Source organism: Catharus ustulatus, chromosome 3 (genome assembly GCF_009819885.2).
Source record: "Catharus ustulatus isolate bCatUst1 chromosome 3, bCatUst1.pri.v2, whole genome shotgun sequence".
Lineage (NCBI taxonomy): Eukaryota > Metazoa > Chordata > Aves > Passeriformes > Turdidae > Catharus > Catharus ustulatus.
In genome coordinates, this window is record NC_046223.1 from 59,215,655 (window position 1) to 59,239,776 (window position 24,122).

A 24,122-nucleotide genomic window follows, 5' to 3' on the forward strand; every position below is an offset into this window, starting at 1 on the left:
TAGTTATGAGGTGTTACGTGGCATTTCCACCATTACCACTCTAGAGTGTACTTTAATTCACGCCGGTGCGGGTGGCCTGGGTGTGCCGAGCAGGAACACCGTGCCTGATGCACATTCCGTACCTGCTGGATGGTCGCTGGGGACAGGGCTGCCCTCCCTTTGCAGGGCAAGGTACTGAGTTGCCAACGAGATCCTTAGATCAGCCTAAATTCTGCTTCCCGATTTACCTGAAATGAAAAAGATGGAAATGAAGTGGATCACTCCGAGTGCTAACCGGTGGGTTTTCCTCGGCGGCGCTTTCTCCCCCTATTAAAAGGAACCGGGAAATCAGAAAATGGGAATGTGTCCGGGAGCAGGCAGCCGTGCCCGGCCGGGCCCCGTGCCGTGCGTGCGGCTGCCGCGCCGGGCTCGCGGGGCGCTGCCGCTCCCGCCGGGGCGGGCGGGAGCCGCTCGGCTCCATCCGGGAGCGGCAGGAGCCGCGCGGGGCAGGCCGGGATCTGCCCATATCCGGGCGGCTCCGCGGCGGGGACACTGACAAAATGGCGGCGCCGAACTGAGCGGCCCCGGGCGGCGGCGGGCGCTGGCGGAGGGACCGAGCGGGCGCTGGCGGCATCGCCGAGGGGCGGAGGAAGGGCGGAAGGAAGGGAAGGGCCGCGGCCGGTCGGCGCCGCGCGGGCGGGGCCGAGCTCCGAGCGCCTGGGGCGCTGCCGCCGCCGCCGCCTTCTCGCCGCAGGTAGAGTCCGCCGTGCGGGGGCCGGAGGGGTCGGGGCGGTAACGGGCCCGCTCCGGCTGGGCCCGGCGTCCCGGGCCCTCTGCGGGACGCAGCCGTGGCAGGAGCGACCTCAGGTCACGGCCTGGGGCCGGCGGGGCGGCAGGAGCGCAGGTGTCCCAGCGGGGCACATTCGGGATACTCCTCCCGGCGGTGAAAACCTCCTGGCCTGCGTGGTCCTGGGGAGGCCGCGTCCTGCTCTCCTGCAGGGATCGGTGTCGGCCCGAGCCAGTGCAGCGGGGCTTTGGTGCTCAGAGGCTGCCTTGCTGTTGTTAGCCGTGAAAATCGCTCCGAGGTGCGCCCAGAAATAACTCCTGCTGCTCCCGGGAATACTTGTGTGCGTGGAAGAGCTGTATCCTGCTAAAGGAGATAGCAAAGCGTAAGAATGGAAACAAACCGAGCGAATGCATAATGTTCCTAGTGTTCACCTGGCCTCTGGTTTTTTCCAGCCCTGGCTTTTCTAACCGTGTGTAGTTGCGCTTATGTGCTAATTTCAGGGTCTAAGTTTCTTCTCATCCTATGAAAACTTTTAGCATTGGAAATGCATCCTTTGGGAAATTGCTGTTGCAGCTCAATAACTTGTTAACCTGAAAGAAGAGCTTCCTTTAGTTGCTCTGAGACAAGTGCTTACAAACTTAATTTTATGACTTGCAAAGTGTCTGTTACTTTCTTTATTCCTAGGAGTGAAACATTGTGATTATGTGTAAAATAAGCTGTTAGAATAGGTACGTGAGGGGGGGGGGGTACCTAAATGCATTAGTATGTGATGTTCAGTACTCAGCTGGAAATAGGAGCATTGAAAGTATTTTTATAAGGAATGTTAAAATCAGATTTTAAAGCTGTGTATTTTTTCTCTCAGAAAATTAAGGGAGTCATTGACAGTTGCATGTTGCCATTGAGAGCATCACAGACTGGTTTAGGTTAGAAGGAACCTTAGAAATCATCCAGTTCCAACTCCCTGCCACTAGACCAGGTTGCTCCAAGCCTCATCCGGCCTGCCCTTGAACACTTCTTAGTTTTTATTCGAGCAATTATATAAATAACTCCAATCTTTTATGATTATAGTGTAAAAAAAAAAGGCAAGGTGGGCTTTTTTTCCCTTACAGTTTGACCTGTAGAAGAAAATTTCCCCATATTTTGAAAAAAAGTGGAAGATTATTTTTTTCAACTCCTTTGGAGAAGAGAATTTAATCAGCAAAACACCTGCATTAACAAACTGATCATTTAAGGACACAAAGCTACAAGAGGGAATAGACATCAGTTCCCTTGGATACAGTTCATGCTTGGTAGTTAGAAGTACAAAGTTGAGATACATTTCTTACTCAGCAGTCAACACTGTCTTTTAAAAAATGTGTGCCAGTATCTATCTATAAGCAAAGATGACTTGTGAATTTTGAGGTTCATATACAAAGCAAGGTGAAGTGTAGTAATTCATACTTTCTGGAGGACTAATTTAATTTGTTTTCTAAGAATTAAGACTTAGTTTCACATGTACATGCTGGTACCCATCAGTGCTGCCAAAAGGAACAACCCACCAAAAAAAGTTATTTATTTGGGTAAGTTCCTTAGCTTGGTTCATGCTTTGTGGCCTTACAACAGTTATGCTGTCTGTGGTGAGTGGTGGGAGATAAGTGGACTGACTGGTTTACACTCCTAAACCTAAGCTGCTGCTAAGAATTTGAGTGCATCTTTATTTTCTGAGACTGCTCCCAATTTATGATTTTAGTGTCCTGTTAATTTAACCTTAATTTCCCTTAGAGGTGTTAGATTTGTCTATCTCAGCTACGTGAGGTGTGACCATAAAGTGAATACTGAAGTACAAGATGAAATTTGTAAAATATGTAGGTTCAAAACCCTTCTTTTCTCCTGAATTCCAGGCCTTTGGAATCTGTTAAAAGCTTATGTATGGGTATTTTGTCAAGTTCTTACTTAATTTTCTTTGGAAACAGTATTTTCAATGTGGTCTTAAATACTGCATGTTTGGAAAATTATTTTGAAAGTGGTCAAAACTGAATTACATTTTAATTGCTCTCACGCTGTACTTTCTGCTGATTTCTGGATTTCTTAATACTTTGAGATAATTTCACTGCTGATTATTAAAATTCACTCTTATGTCTGATGATCTCTTCCTTATTCAGTGAGCACTGAAGAATTACATGCTATAGGACTGTATTAAAAATTATAACTTCCCAGCTATGCTCATTTAAGGTTTCAAAACTATCACAGTGCAAAGACAGCTTGTGGATGCAGTTATACCCCTTAAGATTTTTGAAGTTTCATAGGAGAAATTCTGTTATTTCTAAAATGGTTCTCCAAAGAGAATGGGATTAAGTGGATATGCCTTGTATTTCTTTTTGCAGTCCTCATCTATGTATTACTTCCCAGCTTTCAGGTTTTATTCATATATGGGTAGCACAAGTAGCTAATTCATATAATTTGCGTATGTTTCAGAGAGATCTGTTTCCTGTTAACTTGTCATATTCTTCCTCAATTGCTGAATCACTAATTGGTTTGTGACAGCGCAGGTATTCTAGAAATGAAACCTGAATGAAGAAAGAGTGAGTTTTTTGTAGATTGTGTAAAATTTAGATACTTGTTTAGTGTATGTCTAATATGAGAAACACTTAGCAGCACAGTAGTAATGGAACAGTGTGAGTTGAGCTTCAACATTTTTGTTGCCTGTGAAGAAAACAGCACTGAAACGTTTAGTTTATCTTACATTGCCTTAGTAACTGATCTTCCTCTGTGCAGCAGTAGAGACTGAAAAAGTTGTATTTCATGATACTCTAAAGAGGCAAATGCTCTGCAGTTTCTTCAGTGTTTCACTGTGGTTGCTTTATCCTTTGCCATGGCCATTGCAGTAATAATTAGTGCCCAGCCTGGACACAGAGATTTGAGTTCTCTGCAGACACGGGGCTCTTTCCCTGATGAGTCAGCGCCTTCAAAATGCAAACGTTTTTTATTTGGTTTTTGGCAGAAAATTTTGTTTCCCTTACCAAATGTCATAGCTATGCTCTCAGTGAATTTGATGCTTGAGTTGTTAAACAATTTTACATTAAAAAAATCTGATTAAATTTTCTTTGTTTCTTTTCCTGCTCTCATTTTCCCTCATGTAAAATAAAATTAAAAATTACTTAACTATTGATGAAGACTGGTTCAAGAGACTAAGAGCTAAGAGACTGGGAAAGCCTCAGAATATAAACCTTTACACAGATTCAAGTTGCAGATGGTACAAGAAATCATAAAGTTTCATGTGATGAGCTAGGCAAGTGTTTACTTTAACACATGTGACTGCTAGAGAATGAATAAAATCACTGTAATTACATGGTCTTACTGGTGTATTTCTCACTTCTATCTTTTTCTGGAGCTGGATGTCAGAATCATTGAACAGCAAGGTTATTTGACCCATATCCTGGCTGACTGGGAGTAGAGTTGGCTCTTCTAACTATAAAGGTGTTGATGGGGAGAACATAGATGACAAATGGACCCAGAAGAGAGGGGAGGCAAAGGAGCAGTGCAGGGTTAACACACAGCAGTTGTGCATATCAGCTCATGTCCACCACACAGAGGAGTCCCTCTTTACTGTGTCCACATCCTTTCCAATTCAGGACTGTTTGGACTTGAGGCACCTAAAACATTTGTTGTTAAGAGACAGTTAAAAATCCAACATGGTTTGTAAATTAGGTTGAGTAAAGACTGCCTGAAGGATTTGCTTAGCATGTTTTTAATATCTGTGAAGGCGATGCTGCATGTGGACATTTCACTGCCGCTAGTGCTACATTCTGATTTTTTAAACTATTCTTTTATATGTGATTTGTTTTGTTTGTTTTGTTAACAGAGTAGCAGTTTTGGGTTGTGACAACTCCAGCACTACGGGAGCCAAGGTTTCACAGTGAAGAACCACTGCTTTCACGAGTTCTGACATCAGCCAGTCTTCCTTGAATTCTGGTGTGTGCGAGTCCTTGGTGGAGGCTACATATATACATGTTTTCATGAAGAGAAGTGAGAAGCCAGAAGGTTACAGACAAATGAGGCCTAAAACTTTCCCTGCCAGTAGTTACACTGGCAGCAGCCAGCAGATGCTACAGGAAATACGAGAGAGCCTCAGGAATTTACCTAAACCCTCAGATGCTGCTAAAGTTGATCACAGCATGGGCAAAATGTTACCTGAAGATCCTAGACAAGGCCGAAATCCCCCCAAGTTTGTAACATATCATAAGGTTTTGCAGGAGATAAGAAACTCACTTCTGCCTTTTGCAAATGAAACAACCTCAGCTGTCAAAGGAACATCAGAAGTTAATCGACAAATGCTGCAAGACTTGCAAGCTGCTGGCTTTGATGAGGTGAAGTGTTTTATTTCGAAGATTTGGTGTTCTGCTAGCTATAAACTATTAATGCATATTGGAGGGGATGTTGGTCAGGGAAAGTTTGAACAGCATGATAAGCAAAAAGCTTCAAAATTTGATAGGTTTTTGATTTGGACATGAAACTGGTGGTAGTGGGGGATGTAGAAGAGGACTAGAAGTATTTAGAGAGACTTGGCTTTGTTTTTTTAAGCGTCTTGTCCAGATTGTTCTTAGGTGGTAGGTTGTTTTAATTATTTATATAATTTTAGGCAGACAGGACTGGACTCTCTAGAACATGGATTTTACCTCTGATACTCAAAGTAATTTTGGATTGTGCTCAATTAAAATAGGTTGATAAAATATGGCCATTCTAAATTGAAAGGCAATACCAAATATTTTGGAAATTAATCTGAAATGTGGTTTTGAGAAAGGAAAAATGAATACACTTAGAGCTCCTGCGTTTTTACTGGGACCTGCATCAAAGTAAATCACACTTGTTTGCGTGCCTTCTTTGTAAACCTAGGTATAAAAGCATGTTTAAAAAAGAGCTAGCAAACCACTCATCTTTCCAAAGGAAAAAGGCAGAGTACCACACCAGGGATTAACTTTACAGGCGTGCACTGCTTGCATTAGTTACCAGCTCGTGAGTTCTGCTGTCTGTGATGCTTTGGTATTTACAGAGATCTACCTCTACCAAAAGTGAGCTTCTCCAAAACTACCAACTGGCTTTTCTTATCCCAGTGTCAAGTGCTGATAGTGGCTTTTCACATTCGTTCCACTTGATCAAATACACAGTCCAAACTGTGTGTTAGAGAGAATGGAAGGATTTTATAATGATAAATGATTTTTGTAATAATTGCTCCAGCTCTGTGGTTCGTTGCTGAGGTTGAGGAAGTTTTTGTTGTTGCTGTGTGGGATTTTGGGGTGAGAAGGGATGTGCATTTGTTTTTTCAGAGTAGATAGTTCTCAGCTCCGTTTTTACAGATTGAACCTGCAGGTGGTTTTGCTGACTGATATGTGTGGTATGTGGCTGGACAATAAACTAGAAAGGTATCTTAAGTTGGTCTTTTTGTTGGATCCTTTGTATCTTGAAGTCTTTTGCTCCTACCCTTTGTTCTTGGATACAACTGCAAATTCCCATGACACTTGTGATTATATGGGGCTTTTTTCAGGCAGAGTGCCAGCATAAGCCCTTTCTGCCATGTGTTAACCTACAGTTGTGTTGCCACAATAGCCCATATGGCACTGTTCCACATACGTCACTAGAAACAGATACAGCTGAAGTAGGAAAGCATTTTTTTAGTCAAGAAGTTTCAAAATGTATTGAATTTGGGTTTTTTTCCAAATGAAATATCACACACATTCTGGTTATTCTCCCTACCTCTCAGGTTGTTGTAGTAGTATTAAGGGTGAAAGTGGAACAGATAGATATCAAAAAGTATCAGGTGTGTGTATATAGATAGTTTTATATATACATACATATACATGTATATGTATGTGTATGTATAATAATCAGGGTAGAATGCTATTCATTATATTAGAGTTTTTTTATCTTAAATAGCTTACAGAAAATCTCTTTTGCTTATGATGGTTCAAGTTCAATCTTCCTATGTTCTGGGTATAGTGATACTCTTTAAGACATTGAATACTTCATATCACAGAGGTGACCAAATTTTTGAGCTGAAGATGTTGTGTCTGCTTTTTCTAATGTCAGCTGGTCCGTAAAGATTGTGACAACTTTATTGTATAGGTTTTTATTTATTATAAAATCCTTTTTTAAGGATTATATGACCGAACTGTTGTGCTAATAGCAAGATGACATGATTTACATAAACTACAGTGCTTCAACAAGTTAACTTTTCTTCTGAATGGTAAGATTGCGGTACTATTTTGGATGATCTTTTCTGGAGAAGACATTTTAAAATTGAAACAACTGAGAGAAATGATACTTCGTAAAATTACTTGGGTAAAATTAGTGGAGGATATTTGGCTAAATAACCAGGATTTTTGGTATTTTTTGTGATTTTCATGTAAATAATTTTTTTGTGTATAATTTTCTCTTTAGGATATGGTTATACAAGCTCTTAGACAAACTAACAACCGTAGTATAGAGGCTGCTATTGAATTTATAAGTAAAATGAGCTACCAGGATCCTCGTCGGGAGCAGATGGTTGCAGCAGCAGCAAGACCTGTAAACGCAGGTATGAAACCGCCAGGTAGGTGTATCCATGGTGACTCAGTAACTCACTGAGTGTATTCTTATAGTAAATTTTGCCTTTACGTGCTCACAGTAGAACAGAGATGCTGAGATACATGTTTTTTGTATTTAAGAACAGCATTTTATGTATCTGATGTAATCCTTCTGAAAGATAGGTCTATTTGACACAAGTTTCCTAAGCATTGTGTTATAACTGCATGGTTTTATTACCGTGCATAAACATTTTTTACAAGGAATGGCATTCAGATCTCATTTTGGTAATTTCTATTACCTTGCTGATGTGGTGCCTGTATTTTGTTCTGTGTCAGGCACCACTTAGAAATAAGCGCTGAGCACTGAATTCTTTTAAATTTTTGTCTCTCTTCACACACACTCCCACACAACAGCAGTCTGTATGTGTATTTTTGTGTCTATATGTGTCTGTGTGTGTATTTATATATCATGCCACTACGGTATTTGTATTTTGGGATGTTATGTTTCAGGATCCTTCTCTGCTTAATTTCCTACTTGGTTCCAGTTTTTGTTTGTATAGTTTTTAAGGCAGGCTTTATGTTCTCAGAGGTATTAGAGGACTGTGTCTTTACTGGCAGAGTCAGAATTTTGGCACTTGCTATTGTTGTTTTCTTAACAGATGCTAGCACATTTTTAATACAACTTGATGTCTTTTTAGTAGCATACACCTAAAAAAAGAGTAACTTTAAATGCAGCAGAAATACTGAACTTCTATTTGACTAAAGTCAAGAGTCACGAAGAACACTGTTATTTTTCTTTAGTCTGTTAAGCAGGATTAATTTGTGCTTGTATGAAGTTGCTAGGTAAATTCCACCATTTAGACATGGTTTTCATTGCAAAAATATAGTAATTCTTAAAGTGAGGAGAGGGTGATTTTCAACATACAGTACTGCATGTGTTTACACATACCTTGTGTTAACATTATAAAAACCACAGTAAGACTGCCTACACTATCAGATCCTTGTATATTTTGTTTATGTGATGCAAAATAGCATCTGCAAAGTAAATATATAGCAGGGGTTTGCTATGGAAGTTTTGCACTCACACAGTTTTAGTTCTTGCCTCTCTCTGTGTACAGCACTTTTACTCAAAAAGATATAATTTTAAAAATTAAAGTACTTAGTCAAATTCTGCATGATGGGAATGTAACAAGTGTTTGTGATCTGTATGCATATAAGGGTGCAAGCCTTGATTTTACGGCATTCAGTTAAATTTTAGTTGAAGAACACAAAGTGTTTTGCAAGTGTTAACTGGAAGGGATAGCAACATAACATATTTTTTTGCATTTTTGCTGAACATTCTGAGAGTTTCTTCTACACATGATTAAAAATACATTGCGTGACTAATAATTTTGCACATTACCATCTTCTTGAATTAAATTTTGCATTTTTACTGAAGCAAAATGCATTTTCAGAAAAGTGATTTCTAAAAAATCACTTTCTGGTATTACAGTTTTATAGTTTCAATGTTTGGTTTTTTTCCCTCTTATATGTACACTGAGCATATTAGCATGCTGTGCTCTGTGTTACTAGAAAGAGTTTTCATATGAAGTACAGTGGATTATATTGTGTCAGAGAATTCAAGTCCTGTTTCTGTAGTTAACACAGAAGAACAAAATATTCAGAGCAGTAATCATTTCCAATAATGTAAATGCTGTGTTTTCTTCTCGTGGAAGCAGGGGCTGTGCAACAGTCAGTTAACCGCAAGCAGAGCTGGAAGGGTTCTAAGGAGTCCTTGGTTCCTCAGCGGCACGGCCCTTCCCTGGCAGAGGGTGTGGTTTATCGCTCAGAAAGTCCCAGCTCCCAGCCTGATGTAGGAAGGCCATTATCTGGATCTGGCATTGCAGCATTTGCTCAGGCTCATCCTGGCAATGGACAAAGAGTGAATCCCCCACCTCTACCGCAGATAAGGAGTGTCACTCCTCCTCCTCCACCTCCTCGGGGGCAGACACCCCCTCCAAGGGGAACTACTCCGCCACCTCCTTCCTGGGAGCCAAATTCTCAGACAAAGCGGTACTCTGGCAACATGGAATATGTGATTTCCCGTATTTCTCCAGTACCACCAGGAGCCTGGCAGGATGGTTATCCACCTCCACCTATGAATCCTCCTCCTATGAATTCATCCACACAGGGTCAGAGAGGCATGAGTGCTGTCCCCATTGGCAGGCAACCAATAATCATGCAGAGTTCTGCCAACAGCAAATTTAGTTTTCCCTCAGGAAGAGCTGGAATGCAAAATGGCAATTGTCAGGCAGAATTCATAGTTCACCAGAATGTGGTGTCTGGAAATTCGGTGAGTCGCCAGCCACCCCCGTACCCAATTAATCCAACTAACAGGCAGAGTCCCACAGCACTACAGATGCAGTCAGGAGGATCTGCTCCTCCTTCAGCATACACCAATGGGAATCTTCCTCAGGCAATAATGGTGCCAAACAGAAATAGTCACAACCTGGAACTTTACAACACAAATGTAGGTGGAATACCTGCATCCTGGTCACAGCCTTCCCCTGTGCAGCCACAGTCGTCACCGGGCAATGGGCACGACTTGCCTACATGGCAGCCCAGTGTTCCCGTGCGGTCAAACTCCTTCAACAACCATCATGGCAGTAGGCAGACTCACTCTGGCAGCTCCCAGCCGTCGGCCACCACAGTGACAGCCATAACGCCAGCTCCCATTCAGCAACCAGTGAAAAGCATGCGGGTTTTGAAACCAGAGCTGCAGACTGCCTTGGCACCCACTCACCCTTCCTGGATGCCGCAGCCCGTGCAAACTGTTCAGACCATTCCCTTCTCCGACGGTCCCTCTACCAATATGGCCGTTATGTCTCCTGTTGCAGAGGCTCCAAATTACCAGGGTCCCCCACCACCTTACCCTAAACACTTGTTACATCAGAATCCTTCTGTCAATCTGTATGAGGCAGGACCCAAGCTCAACAAGGAGGAGCCACCTCCTTTATCCAGGGAGGATGAGAATGAAAAGAATTATGAATGTGTTGATTCAACAGATAAAGAAAAGAAACAAATTACAACCTCACCTGTTCCTGTTAGAAAAAACAAGAAAGATGAAGAAAGAAGAGAGTCTCGCATTCAAAGTTACTCTCCTCAAGCCTTTAAATTCTTCATGGAGCAGCATGTGGAGAATATACTCAAGTCACACCAGCAGCGTTTGCATCGGAAAAAACAACTAGAGAATGAAATGATGCGGGTAAACTCTTGCTTCTTTCTAAATCCATGACTAAACTGTTCCTGTATTACTTTTATGAGATAGGTCTTAATTGTAGAATTAAATAGTACAGATAAGTAGAACATTAATACTGTGGTATTTAAGTATTTTTTAAATCTTAGTATTTTAGATGTGGCAGGTTTCTTCCTTGTCTTATGTATTTAATTTTCTTCTTAGATATTGATTTTTAGGTAAGTTTTTTGCATGTCTGAAAGTAATTTGATGGCCTACATATATAGTAAGGCAGCAGAAGCAAAGTAATTGTTGCATGAACTGAGATGTAGCTACATGGCTCATAGCTTTTTGTTATGGGTTCTATTTAATCCTGTTTTTTGAGTTATAGGCAATATTTTAGTGATTTTAAAAAATACTTTATTTCTTTTAATAAGTATTGAAGGTATGAAAAAAATTGGGGACAAGTGGAGGCTGGCTAGTGCACTTATAAATAGACACCCAAACAGTGATATCTTTTACATTCTGCAGTTTGTTACTACTAGGGATAGTTTTTGAAATTTCAAATTAAAAAACAAAACATTTAAAGGTTAGTTAGGTTTTGTTTTTTAGAATGAAAGAGACAGTATCTTTTGTCTCATGATTTTGTAATCTGCACTGTAAATGTATCTGTTTAACCAAGACCAACTGAAGGGCATAATTATAAAACAAATACATGTGAAATCAACTTTTTTGTGCCTGCATGGAGTCAGCGGTCTATTTCTAGTATTTTACTTTTCTGTTAAAACACATCAAAAGGGTAAAAATTGGACCTGACAAGCATATGTCATTTCAAAAGAGAAAACAGTGAGAAGTAATGAAACTAAGATTTGCAGAAAGGTGAAATTGAGATGTGTCACACATATATATTTCTCAGCAATTGCAGTCGAAAGTTTGACATAAGTGTGATGTTCCTTTTTATTTATTCTATGAGATTTTGTATTTGGCTTACGCTACTTTCTTGACATGCTGTTTTTTAAATCTGTGTTTTCTTACTGTTTGAAAATTCTTAGTGTAAGCTGTATCTTTTGTAAGTGTTTGCTTAATCACGAATATGTAAATGTTACCAAGATTTCATCCTGGAACTCTTACTAGATCTTTATTCTTAGTCTTCTCTCTTTCCTTTTTCACTTCACTAACAGCTGATTTAAACTGTTAAGGTGTGGGAAGCTTTCCTGAACTCTGTAGCCTCCATTCCTGTGTAGACAAGTAAGATTCTGAAGCAACAGTGTTTTTTTAAGACTAGCATGATCCCTTTTTAGAGGGCTTTGCATGCAATCCTGCATCAAAATTAAGCATGAATGTATTTTGGCTATTTTTGAGTACTTAAAGATTATAATTAATGTTGATTTGCAAACTTCACTTTCCCTTCTTACTGTGTTGTGTTCTGCAGTATTTCAGAATAAGTATTGCTTATATGAAAGCACTGATATAACTTTTATTTATATTTCTCTTGTGCTTTTAAAGTACCTTAGTTGGGGTATTTTATAATATTTGTAATATTAATGCTAGAGTCTTAATAGTTTATGGTAGATTTAAAGCTTGGATGTTTAATTACAGGCTGGAGGGTGGAAGATGGGTTATTGTGCTATAGCAGGCCTCTCCTTTTTGGTAAACATACAGGAGAGGAATGCCACAACAATAAAATATATTTTGGGTCTTCATGAGAAGGAGAAAGAGAAACATGTTCATTATTCATTATATTGTTCAGAAAGTTTAAAGAAGATAAAGCAAGTATTGAATCCCTTCTTTTCTCCCCTTTGAATTTTGAAAGAAAAAACATCAGAATGCATCTCTATGAAAATACCTACTTTGACCAGATGCTGTATTTCTAATATATGTGACATATTTCTATGGTGTCAGGTCTTCTAGGAGTTGAGTGGTCTCAAAAATGTTTGATTTAGATGTGTGAGTTTGGCCAAAAGTTATAATGGGTGTCTTTCCTGCAAAGAGAAACTAAAGTCATTCTTTAAGGTACAGCAAGGAAGCAAAATGAGAGCAAATTATGTGATGATAGAAAGTCAGGAAACTTTTGGTGTCTGACATTTTCTTGAAATAACTGGAGATATGTGTGCAGAAAAGTTGGTGCAGCTGACAGTTTGTTAATCTTTGGTAAATGCTGAAGCTGAGGAGAGTTCTAGGGAAAATACAGCAATTCAGAGAGAAAGTTTGTAATTAACATTTGGTTTAGTGGATGACAAGGAAAAATGAAGGTGGGTTGAGGGAACAGATGACAAATTGCAGTACTTGGGCTAGGTTTTTACAGTAAAACTGTTCAGATGCAGCAGCTAAAGAGCAGGCAGAAGAAAGCAAAGCTACAAGGGTTTTGGAGACTGCATGTCTTCCAGTGATTAATTATTATATTGAGTCTCATTCCTAGGGGGTTATTGCCATCTAGGTTTTTTTCTTTGTCAGCTTTATCAGTGGTGAGTGGGGTTCAGTTTGTTTTTGTCAAGTGCATCTGTACTGAGGTAAACTTTAGGGTTCAGATGGGCCTTAAGAAGGTGACCCACCATTGCCTGAACTTTACCAGGCTCAGGTCTTCAATTGTCTTCTTGACATTTGTAAGTCTTAAAAAAATCCTTCCCTCTGTGTTGAGGTGTGCCTTAAGCCTGTTCATTCATAGAAAATGTCAAATGTTTCTGTCCTGGAAGACACTACTCAGATATTCCTGTATTAAGACAATTTTTTGATTCAAAATATGTAGTTGAACCTATTTCCCATATTAGTCTTGAAACTATAGCTAACCAGTCCTAACTACTGCCTACCTGATGTTTACAAAAAATTTTGTCTGAAATTTGAGACAGCCTTCCCCATTTAAATCTTACCAAATTTGTATAACTTGTGAAATTCATTTGGGTTGACAAGCATATTGTATGCTTTTTCCTAATTGCATCTCCTTTGGATCCATTTTTGCTATGATGCCTGTAAGAAATTTTCTGTTTTCTAACAGTGTTTTCTTTACTAGGTGACATATACTAACTTGTAAAAGCATTTTTAAGATACGGAATGGTATCTAATTGAGTTTTTTCCTTTTATTCTCAGCCACATCTATTATATTTTGTTTCAAGTTATGTTGGAAGTCAGGCAAGGCCAAAGTCATCTATTAACACACAGTCTATACAGGCCTAGACTAGTAACTTAGTCCTATTGATTGTCCTGACTACTGCTATGCAGACAGTATCTCAGATATTCAAAGCTTTAAAGAGATGGAAGCAGCAAGATTTGGTATCAAGAATTGATAAGATGTGACAATAAGAAATGGAAAGCTTTTAGAATAGTGCTTGTGTACAGTTGTGATGTTAGCAGGAGTTCAGTGTGGCCATGTTTGAGTTTACAATCAACATGTCCATGAAAAAATAAGGAAGTATGCTGTAGGTTGAACTTGGAAATCATTGGTGTGGGATGGTGATTTCAAGACAGGTAGACAGATAAAATAATTGAGATACTGTGAGAAAGGTAATTTGAAAATGCTGTCAGAAAACAAAAGGAGTGAACATCAAGCTACATGGGGATAGTGTCACAGGGAAAAAATATAAAAAATTGAAGGCAGACTCTATTCACACTAAAAGAAGAAGGATGATTCTGATTCCAGGCCCTGAAATTTGCCAAGAAAAATGGCCCCAAAACTGAATGGGACTCTTAAAGGAATTGAAAGCAGCAAAAATGTACCAGGAGGGCACACAGGTTGGAATACAATGAGAATGATCTTGTAGATCAGAGTTTCCATACTGGAGGTGATGAGTTGTGTGTGGCCTGTTAGTGTTTCAGCTGTCAACACCAGAATGTTGGTGGCATTGGCTGGAACACCAGAGATATTCAGTCAAGATAAGGAGAGACAGAGGGAGCTAAGAAAAGATACTATCAAGGAGGAGTGAGCCTCTTCAAAGAAAGTGCTCTGCTCAGGTGATTCCTAGGTAGAGTGGAGAGCAGGGGTGAGAGTGAGCGAAGTCCTGTTAGAAAGGAGTGTATTATGTGATAAGAGGGAGTATCAGGTCCAGGTTTCTAGCAGAGGCACAGGCTTGGTGTGGCCAGGCAGTAGGAAGCAGTGCCAGCAGGATCTGTTTTGGGTAGCTATGTGGAAGTGAGAGAATGAGAGAGAGTGCATACTCCCTCCTGCAGCTAAAATTCTAGAGCATGGTCAGGAAGTTCAGTGACTTCTGCTCCAATTAGTCTGCCATTCCCATGGCAATTCCTTAGCCCTCAGCAAGTTCCTAGATGTGTCTTGTAAAGAGAAATCAGGGAGGCAGCTGATGCGCACTGTTACTCAGATAATATTACCTGCAGTGGTTTTTATCAGTAATTTGTAAATTACCTTTCTTAAGAATGTAATAGAGCCTTTTCTAGAACCTCCTGGTGCATGGCACCTTGTGCATTTTGCTTTTGAAAATGATCACATTTCAGTTTTTTATCACTCCTATATGTTTCATAGAATCCTAACGTGTAAGTTAAAACAAAACCAAATCCCTTTAAGTAGTATTTCTTGTGCTGTGTACAAGTATTTGGTTTGCTTTGCCTAAGCCTTGTAATTAATTATGAGAAGATCACCAAGAATTAAGAGTACTGTTCACTCTTCAGTTTTAACTCTGTTTGCTGCACAGGTTGGATTGTCACCAGAAGCCCGGGATCAAATGAGGAAAATGTTGTGCCAGAAAGAGTCAAATTACATTCGGCTAAGAAGAGCTAAAATGGACAAGTCAATGTTTGTAAAAATTAAAACCCTAGGAGTTGGTGCATTTGGAGAAGTTTGCCTAGCAAGAAAGGTGGATACTAATGCTCTGTATGCAACAAAGACTCTGAGGAAAAAAGATGTCTTGCTTAGAAATCAAGTTGCTCATGTTAAAGCTGAGCGAGATATCCTTGCAGAAGCTGATAATGAATGGGTGGTTCGCCTGTACTATTCATTCCAAGATAAGGACAATTTGTACTTTGTAATGGACTACATTCCAGGAGGTGATATGATGAGTCTCCTAATTAGAATGGGTGTCTTTCCAGAAAATCTGGCACGGTTCTACACAGCAGAACTGACATGCGCAGTTGAGAGTGTTCATAAAATGGGCTTCATCCACAGAGATATTAAACCTGACAACATCTTGATAGACCGTGATGGTCATATCAAATTGACTGACTTCGGGCTCTGTACTGGTTTTCGATGGACCCATGACTCAAAATACTACCAGAGCGGTAAGAGAAATACAAGTATTCTTTACAAGGAATTAAATTACAAATTAGTAGAAACATGACTGTGCTGTCTCCTTTATGAAAAGGTTTAAGTAGGCTTTTCAAAATCCTAGTTGATTACTTAAAACAACAGCTGAAGAAGTTGGAGCAAAAGAGAAGTCACAGTTTTTAGAGTGGTAAAATTCAGATTATGTCATTGTGAGAACTTGTTTTTAGTTTCCAAAAAAAAAAACAAAACAAAACCCTTCAGAAAAAAGGTTTAAATTAATGTTGGTTAGTTTTTCTCAAAATATCAATATCTTAGGCGAGACTGTTACACAGTCTCTGGTGAGAAGGTAAAGATTTAAAATTTGATTTTATTTTTTGATTATTTAAATGTTAGAGGTTTTATGTTACGTAAGTGTAAAAACAGTATACACCTTATACACCCAATGTGGTCATATAAGAAAAATATGAAAAGTACTGAGATTGATATTTTCTCATTGTTATGCCAAAAATCAGCTTTAAAAAATTGTGTCCTCAGAGGCTGGTATTTTATATCATAAACAAAAATCAGCATCTTGATGTTGATTTCTGTTTTAACTCTCAGGTTGAGTATTGAAACTGAAACAGATTCTGTCTTGTAGCACAAAATGTTAACAGATTAAGGAAATTTCATACTAGATAAGAACTAAAGTAATGATCCTCAGTTTTGCCACCCGTGTTACTCCATGGCAGGTGACCATGCCCGTCAGGACAGCATGGATTTCAGCAGTGAGTGGGGTGACCCGGCGAACTGCAGGTGTGGGGATCGGCTGAAGCCGCTGGAGCGCAGGGCTGCTCGGCAGCACCAGCGCTGCCTGGCCCATTCCCTCGTGGGCACGCCCAACTACATTGCACCAGAAGTGTTGCTACGAACAGGTAATGAATGCATTCTTGTACTGCAGTCTCATTGCGAAGTAACTGGTATTCAGGTGTCCTGCTTCACCTTTCCCACACTCCTGCTTTTCCCAAGGATGCAATGTTTTAACAAATAAATAGTTGTTAATATGAAAATCTTAAATAAGTATTGACTAGAATTGAATTCTCATGTGAACTTCCTTGTTCTTAGAAATTCAAGATTAAAACTATACAAAGGTTTGACTACCTTATTTGAACTTTATTTCAGGTTACACACAGTTGTGTGACTGGTGGAGTGTTGGAGTAATTCTCTTTGAAATGCTAGTGGGGCAACCTCCATTCCTGGCACAAACACCACTGGAAACACAAATGAAGGTAACTTTAAAAGTCTGGTATTAACAGTCTGAAAAAGGCTTGAAACTTACAGTCTTGCTAATTTGTAGTGGAAACCAAGGTGATGTTTGAGAGCACTACCTATCCAAGCATGTTATAAATATAGAGATTTTAAACTTTATGTTACTGTGGAGGTGCACTTAATTTATAAAGGGACTTCTAGAATCACATTCGTTACTTATCTGATCATACAGTTAACATGCAAACTAAAAATCACGTCACATCTCAGCCTTTCGCTGTTTTTATCTGTTCCGGTTGTTACCTCTCCCCTCTCTTCCCCTCCTCTCTTCCCCCACTCTCTTCATCCTTCCTTCTTCCAGTATCTGTGTGTTCTTTTCCCATCTCTTGGCTTCCATGCCTGTTTGCCTGCAGAGGATTTCCTTTGGTGATATACCTGCAGGTGCTTAGCATGGGAAGGTGGAGGAGTCTGCTCAGGACTACTGACAGCTCAGAGCCCTTGGTCCTTTCCTTCCTGATCCCCTGCTCTTTCAAGAGAAAGCATCAAGGCAGTCTTCTGCAGGTGTATTTTTGCAAAATTGTATTCAGGTTCTCAAATGTAGTGCAGTATTGATTTTTTTTTTTTTTTAATTTGAAATCCATTAGTCTGTACAGTACATCATATAACTCATCTGCCTCACCTTTTTAGGATTGTAAGCCATGTGTCTAATCTTATGTTCCAGGTGCTGGATTTTATGGTGTCTTTGTTGGTTTATAGCAGGGGTCTTCTAAGCCAGATTTTAGTTTAGATTTGGAATGTGAATAAACTTTACCTGCATTTTGCCAGATTTCCAGACAAAATATTCCTTATGTTTCTGAAAGAGCAGCTTCGTTTTTCCCCTCTACCATGAAAAAACCTTAGACATCGTGAATTACTTTTGTGGTCATTTGTTTTGTTGTTTTAATGTGTTTTTTCCTTTTTATGAAATCATAAATAACACATCTTTTTGCTTTTAAGGTTATCAACTGGCAAACTGCACTTCATATTCCACCTCAGGCTAAATTGACTCCAGAGGCCTCTGACCTTATTATTAAACTCTGCCGAGGGCCAGAAGATCGTTTAGGCAAAAATGGTGCAGATGAAATAAAAGCTCATCCATTTTTCAAAACAATTGATTTTTCAAGTGATCTACGGCGACAGTCTGCTTTCTACATTCCCAAAATTGCTCATCCTACGGACACATCAAACTTTGATCCAGTTGATCCTGATAAATTGTGGAGTGATGATGATAAGGAGGGAAACAGAAATGATACCCTTAATGGGTGGTACAAAAATGGAAAACATCCTGAACATGCTTTCTATGAGTTCACCTTCCGAAGGTTCTTTGATGACAATGGCTACCCATACAACAATCCAAAGCCCATTGAGTATGAGTATGGTAGTTCCCAAAACTCAGAACAGCAGTCAGATGATGATGATGATGATGAACAGGCAGGTAGAGGAGTTCAGAGTCGTGATCTGGTTTATGTTTAGTAAAGGAATAAAGGTCAAGAATGAAGTAATCAATTTTGCAGCTATAGCTTTTGAAATATCTCTTCCTTTAAGAGAATTGAAAGAATATTGCTAGAGTAAATATGTGCACACTTTTTTTTTAATACTAAAAAAATTATTTCTTCTCTTTCTCTCTCTGTACATTTTGTTTCCCCAGAATGCAGGGAAATCCTTCTCAAAAAATTAATTTATTCCAGTGATGTTAATTGTTTAATTTAGAAGAGATTTGATGTTAGGTAAAAAAAAAATCACTTGAATATTGTTATTGGTCCTGTGTACTCTAAGTACTCAAAATAGGAAATAGTGATTTTTTTTTTTCCCTAAGATGGCTGGTATCTATTTATACATATATTGAATAATTTTAGAGAACAAATCTCTGCTTCAGAATTTTTAATCACAGTTTTTCCATGCATTGACCAAATATTACACCTACTTTGTGCTAATAAAGTTCTCTGATACATTTCTGAAGAGAAAAAAAAAGGCTGCTGTACCCTCACTTCTCACTGTATTTAGCCTTATTCACAGTGTTGGAAAAACAGCCACCTATCTGCTGAAACGTTTCCAGCTGCTGTGGGAGTGGCCTAGTTCTCAGCTTTGAAACAAGAAAGAGTCAGTCTTGGTTGTAGTATAGTCGTAGGATGATAAAACATTAGAACTAGTATTTTAATAAATAGTAATTGGATTTGATATTAGTAACACTATAGCATGGGACTGGTACTGTCAAAGCAGGACTGCTCACTCAGAAACAACTTGATTGTCTCCTGTCATCAGTTCTATAGATGGAAGGGGAAAAGAAACCTTAGAAACAACATTTTCTGAAATCTAGTTCAATTTTCTGACTACAGCCAAACTGTAAAGTGTGTATAGTGCTGCTTTAGTTGGAATTTTTAGCTCTGAAAAATAAATTCTAGAGTAGTATCTTTATGATAAATTTGAGATAGTAGTGGGAAAAGATTATAAATTATGACTTTTGAGACTTGTTGTGGAGACCCATTTCCCTTGGTTGGAACAGTTTGCCTCCTGGTTACACAAGCACTGAGGAGAAGGGCTGTGCATGGGGTCTGTCTGAGCTGGCAGTACAGTTTCAGTGCTCTGTCTTTCACAGCCTGCTTGAGAACAGATTTAGGAACTTACAGCTGTTCCTGCTGCCTCCTGCATTACTGCTTCCATAATTTCCAGCAGCAGATGCTCAGGTAGCTCCTAGGGTCTCGTGGTGGGAGATTCTGAGCTTGTTGAAGTTACGTGGAACAGAGCTGGGAACATCATTCTAAGCAGCTTTACTCCGACAAGACCAGAAGTTAGTGTTGAGAGGCAGAAAGAATTATGGTTTTGTCTCTATTATTTTTCCTAAAATAAACACAGTGGTAAAAAAAATGCACTATTTTTAGTAAACGTAATGTCTTTTGAAACATTTCTTCCTTGGAATTGAATTCCAATGGATAGTCTAATAACTTGCATGTAAGCATTACTGCTTTCCTAAATTATTATTTGGGCCATTGAACTGGCCTTGCAACTATCTAAACATCATGAAATTGGTGTTCATAGCTGTTCTTGCAGCAAACATCAGTTACCAGCTTACTTTTCTCACCGAGCTGGTTTTGTTTGCCTATGGCCATTTGTTCTCTTTCTGTGCTGCAGTCCAGTGTCTCTCTTTGTGCCAGTGCAACTGTCTCTAGTACTGTCCTAAATACTGGATCAGCGAAGAAAGTCCTCGTTGGTTAGCATTTGGAGTTTCCTTTCTTGTAAGTGTGGTCATTTGAGCTGTCCAGTTTCTAGTGTGGTCCAAAAATGATTTATATTGACATAACTAAGGAACTGCAGCAGGTTGGCAGTGAGGAAACTTCTAAACATACTTTGTCAAAGAATAAAATGTTTGTGGAAGTTCATCCCTCTACTGTGAAGTGTTTATAATGGTTAGAAGATGGTTATGAGAAGTTGTTTTCTCAAACAAGTACTTGGTTAGTTACTTTCTATAATGAAATTGAATTTGCAGCTTAATAAAACAATTCCTGTTCTGCCTTTCCCACAGCTGTTGAAATAGAGTAGCTTTTAAGATTAATTTCATTTAGCTTAATTATTATAAAATGGCTGCAGTGCATAACTACTCCATTTTATATCTTATGTAAAAAAGATTGCTTTTCATGTAAATAAACTTTAAAGATTATCTTCCTTCATAGTAAGTATCCCAGTAAAACTGGTCTACTTGTCTTGGAGCAAAGTATAATATATTGCTGGTTAAAGGTAATTTAATCAAGCCTGCCTCACCGTTTTTGAAGTGTGCAGAGAAAATAATTCATTAAATTGACTCTTAAAATTGCCTTTTCATCTGAGTACATATCTCCTCTGCCTGCACTATACTATGGTATATTCCTGTTTAATACTATTACTGATTTTAGGCAATTTAAAAATAATTCTAAAAACGGATAAAAAAGTGTCATGTAAAGGCACCATTGGTCTAAAAAGAAAAACCAATTGCTTTTATTAAAAGAAATTTTTGATTCTTTTAAGGACAAGTGCAAGTACTGAAATACTAAATACTCTTTTTGCCTTTTTTCAACAAATACAGGAAGTGCTCACATCTTTAGAATTTGATAGATGCTTCTGGCATTTTCTAATATCGTATGTTAGAAATTGTAATGTACCTTGTTTGAATTTTGCCACCTATATGCTGCAGTATTATGTATTTCCTTGCAAAAAGTGCAGTTCATTACAGTCTAGGTTCTCCTCTGAGAAAGTTAGTTACACGTGAATGTTGTCACAATTCTCCAGCATGCTCTGCCTTACCCATGTTTTGAAACTTGACGTTTCATTCATAGATTCAGAGTCTGTTGAGATTCTTCATAGTGCTGCTTAAAACATGGGTATTTCACTGGTGACCTACAATGGGGATTGGTTTGTACAGGCAGTGGAGAAGAGAGGCTCCTAGCCAGCAGCTGTGGAATTCTGCAGTAAGTTTTAGTTCAGGTTACTTTTACTTTGTAAAGCATGAAAACAAGTTTCTCTTTTATGTGCCCTTGTATACATATTAATTGTATTTATAAAATGTTCTATAATCCTATAACTTGTACTGTAAATATTATTTGATATTCAGTGGCATTCTATCCTGGGCAGGCCCTCTTGCTGTATCTTTTCTATCCTCAATTTGTAATAGAATCTATAGAATATATGGCTAGAAAGTCTCTTTGAGACTGATGTATCTTCCGCTGTTGCAAAAACTGTGAGTGGGAATGATTTATTTAGACTCATTTTAATATTATTCAGCTGATAGGCAGTGCAGTGGGTGGGTTCTTAGTTGATGCTGCTGTCACTGAAGATACTCTTAGGCTTTTGTTTCTGATGTTGTGGGTGTTTCAGATCAGACCTTTAAATCTGTTTGCTTTATTTCAGCCAAAGCAAAACGATAATGAATTGGGTCAACGTCATAGTAAAATGTTTGAATGCCTTAAGATGCTCGTGATAAAGGCACTATTCAAGTTTACTGATTTATATATATCTATATAGATATATATAGACATATTCTGTGTGTATATGTATATATAATGTCTTTTTTGTATTATAAGACTGTCAGTTCTTTTGGATTCTCCAATTAAATACATAGACCATCCCACAATTCTGCTTAAACGGATCATTCATTTGTTCTGTGTCCAGCTAGTTAATTTAACAATCTTGCATTATCTCATGGCCACAGTAAGTTATGCGCTCTTTTTTTGAGTATTGTTTACTTGTCTCAGTCATGACCTGGGCACCGTTTATTGCCAGGTCTCCTGCAATCCTGCTACATGTGTGCTTTGTGATTTCTGACCGTGTATTGGCACATTTGGGCCTTAGGGGCTTATGGGGTGGTGGCTTGGACCATGATCTCCAAGACTCCTGATGTTCATGTGAAGACAATGTGCATCTTTGCTGACTTTTCCAGTGGGTTACAGTGGAGCATCCATCCCCTTTTTCCAGGAGTGCCAAGTTTCCAGTTTGTCAGTGCCCAGCAGTTGAACTGTGGAGGCTTCCTTGCCCCTGCTGACTGAACACGCAGCATGAGTGTTTGTCATGGGGGACAGGATCGGAGTGGGTGGTTGCACTAACACCTTCTTAAAAATTATTTCAGAATTAGAGAGAGAATCCCAGCTCTTGTGAGCAGCCTGACTGAATTATTGGCTACTGGCAGTCGGTGACATTCCTGAGTTATAGAAGCTGTTCCTGTTTTCTCAGAATTGGTTTCTGTAGTGTAACACTTGATGGAAAATAAACTCCAAGACAGTGAAAATCACATTCCTTATTTTGGCTATTCAAACATGAAATGTAAGCACCAGTTGCCCAATTGCATTTATTTTTCTGTCCTTCCCCTTCACATGCCTCTTCTACAAGTCCCGTTTATGCTGCAACAGCTCTACAGTTTAGCAATAAAATGGCACAAGTGTAACAGCAGGAATGCTATTGTACTTAGCTGTCACCTCATGTTTGTAACCTGCTCTCAAAAGTGTACATGTTGATGTTCAAGAATTCAATTTGTTGATGTTCTTTCTGTGTCCTCTGCTGCATCCTTGATCAAAATAAGTAAATCTTATGAATTACTATTATTATTTTTATTGTGCATACATTATGTACCATGAAGCTGTTCCTGAAAAGGACAATGTATCACAGCTTTTACCTGTATTTGTCTTGGTGAAAACCGTGCACATCTCAAAAGTGCTGATGCAGAAACTACTGTGTTACTGGAGAGACTGAGTTATAGCCTAATTCTTCTACATTTGGGATGGAGGTTGTGGAAGTACAGCACCATTTTTTATTCATTAGCCCACCTACAAATGGGAGAAAGGAAATTCCTCCATCTCTCATCAACCAAATGATACAATACATTTAACATTTTGGAAACTCAGCAGCAGCTTTCTAAGTCTTTACAGCTGAAGTAATGCAGGAATGATTGTTTTAAACATTGACACTCGTTAAAGGGATAGACTAAAACTGCCAGTTTAAGAATGGGTAGAAATAGAATAACGAGACGAGTAGGAATGGATGTGATATACTTAATTAAAGGATGACATACTGCTGTGGGGGTTTGGAGTTCACCCTGAAGGACTATCATAAACCTCCTGCATTGTGCCCAGCCTTTAGATCCTATTTGTTGCTAAGCAGCTGAGTCTATTTAGACAGGTGACGAGGTACTGCTCCATCAGGGACATTTAAAGGGCAGTTTCCTGGTCTGATGCCACTCAGCACCAGGTTTTCCTCAGCATTCTCAGATGCGTTTTCTTCTCCAGTACAACACAATTTATGAAAGTTTGAAGAGGTGCAGGCAAGTCACAAACAACAAGTAGATAAAAATGGGTTCTTGGTACTCACTCGGCAAAACCCAGATTTGTGAGTTACAGAAAGGAAACAGCCGACAGATGAAGTGTCAGGTGGAAATTTCATATTCGTCAGCTTCGACTGACGAAGGCAGACGCCTCCCATCGCACAAGCATTGGTGGTTCAGTGGTAGAATTCTCGCCTGCCACGCGGGAGGCCCGGGTTCGATTCCCGGCCAATGCAGCTGCTCTTTTCTTGCCGCCATTTCGTGGTTTTTTTTTTTTTTTTTTTTCTTTTCCGCTTCGCTTTAATAAAAATTTAAAACCAAACCACCTCTTC

At 39.2% G+C, this 24,122-nt stretch overlaps 1 protein-coding gene and 1 non-coding gene across 6 annotated transcripts; both read left to right on the forward strand.

The window, feature by feature from the left end:
• The first annotated feature begins 209 nt into the window (after positions 1-209).
• LATS1 (large tumor suppressor kinase 1) lies at positions 210-22,110 on the forward strand. 5 transcript variants are annotated; one of them, XM_033054312.1, is made up of 8 exons: positions 210-276; positions 4,608-5,112; positions 7,181-7,331; positions 9,021-10,549; positions 15,160-15,742; positions 16,457-16,639; positions 16,887-16,993; positions 17,967-22,110. In XM_033054312.1, the coding sequence occupies exons 2-8, from the start codon at positions 4,762-4,764 to the stop codon at positions 18,480-18,482; spliced, it is 3,420 nt and encodes a 1,139-aa protein (XP_032910203.1). In that variant the 5' UTR covers positions 210-276; positions 4,608-4,761; the 3' UTR covers positions 18,483-22,110. The 5 variants fall into 5 exon arrangements, with proteins under 5 accessions (XP_032910203.1, XP_042635017.1, XP_042635018.1 ...); XM_042779083.1 differs by having other exon boundaries at positions 9,024-10,549; XM_042779084.1 differs by having other exon boundaries at positions 7,181-7,316.
• A 1,845-nt stretch (positions 22,111-23,955) lies between these two features.
• TRNAG-GCC lies at positions 23,956-24,026 on the forward strand. Its single transcript has one exon. It is a non-coding gene; the product is annotated as a tRNA-Gly (tRNA).
• The last annotated feature ends 96 nt before the right edge of the window (positions 24,027-24,122 follow it).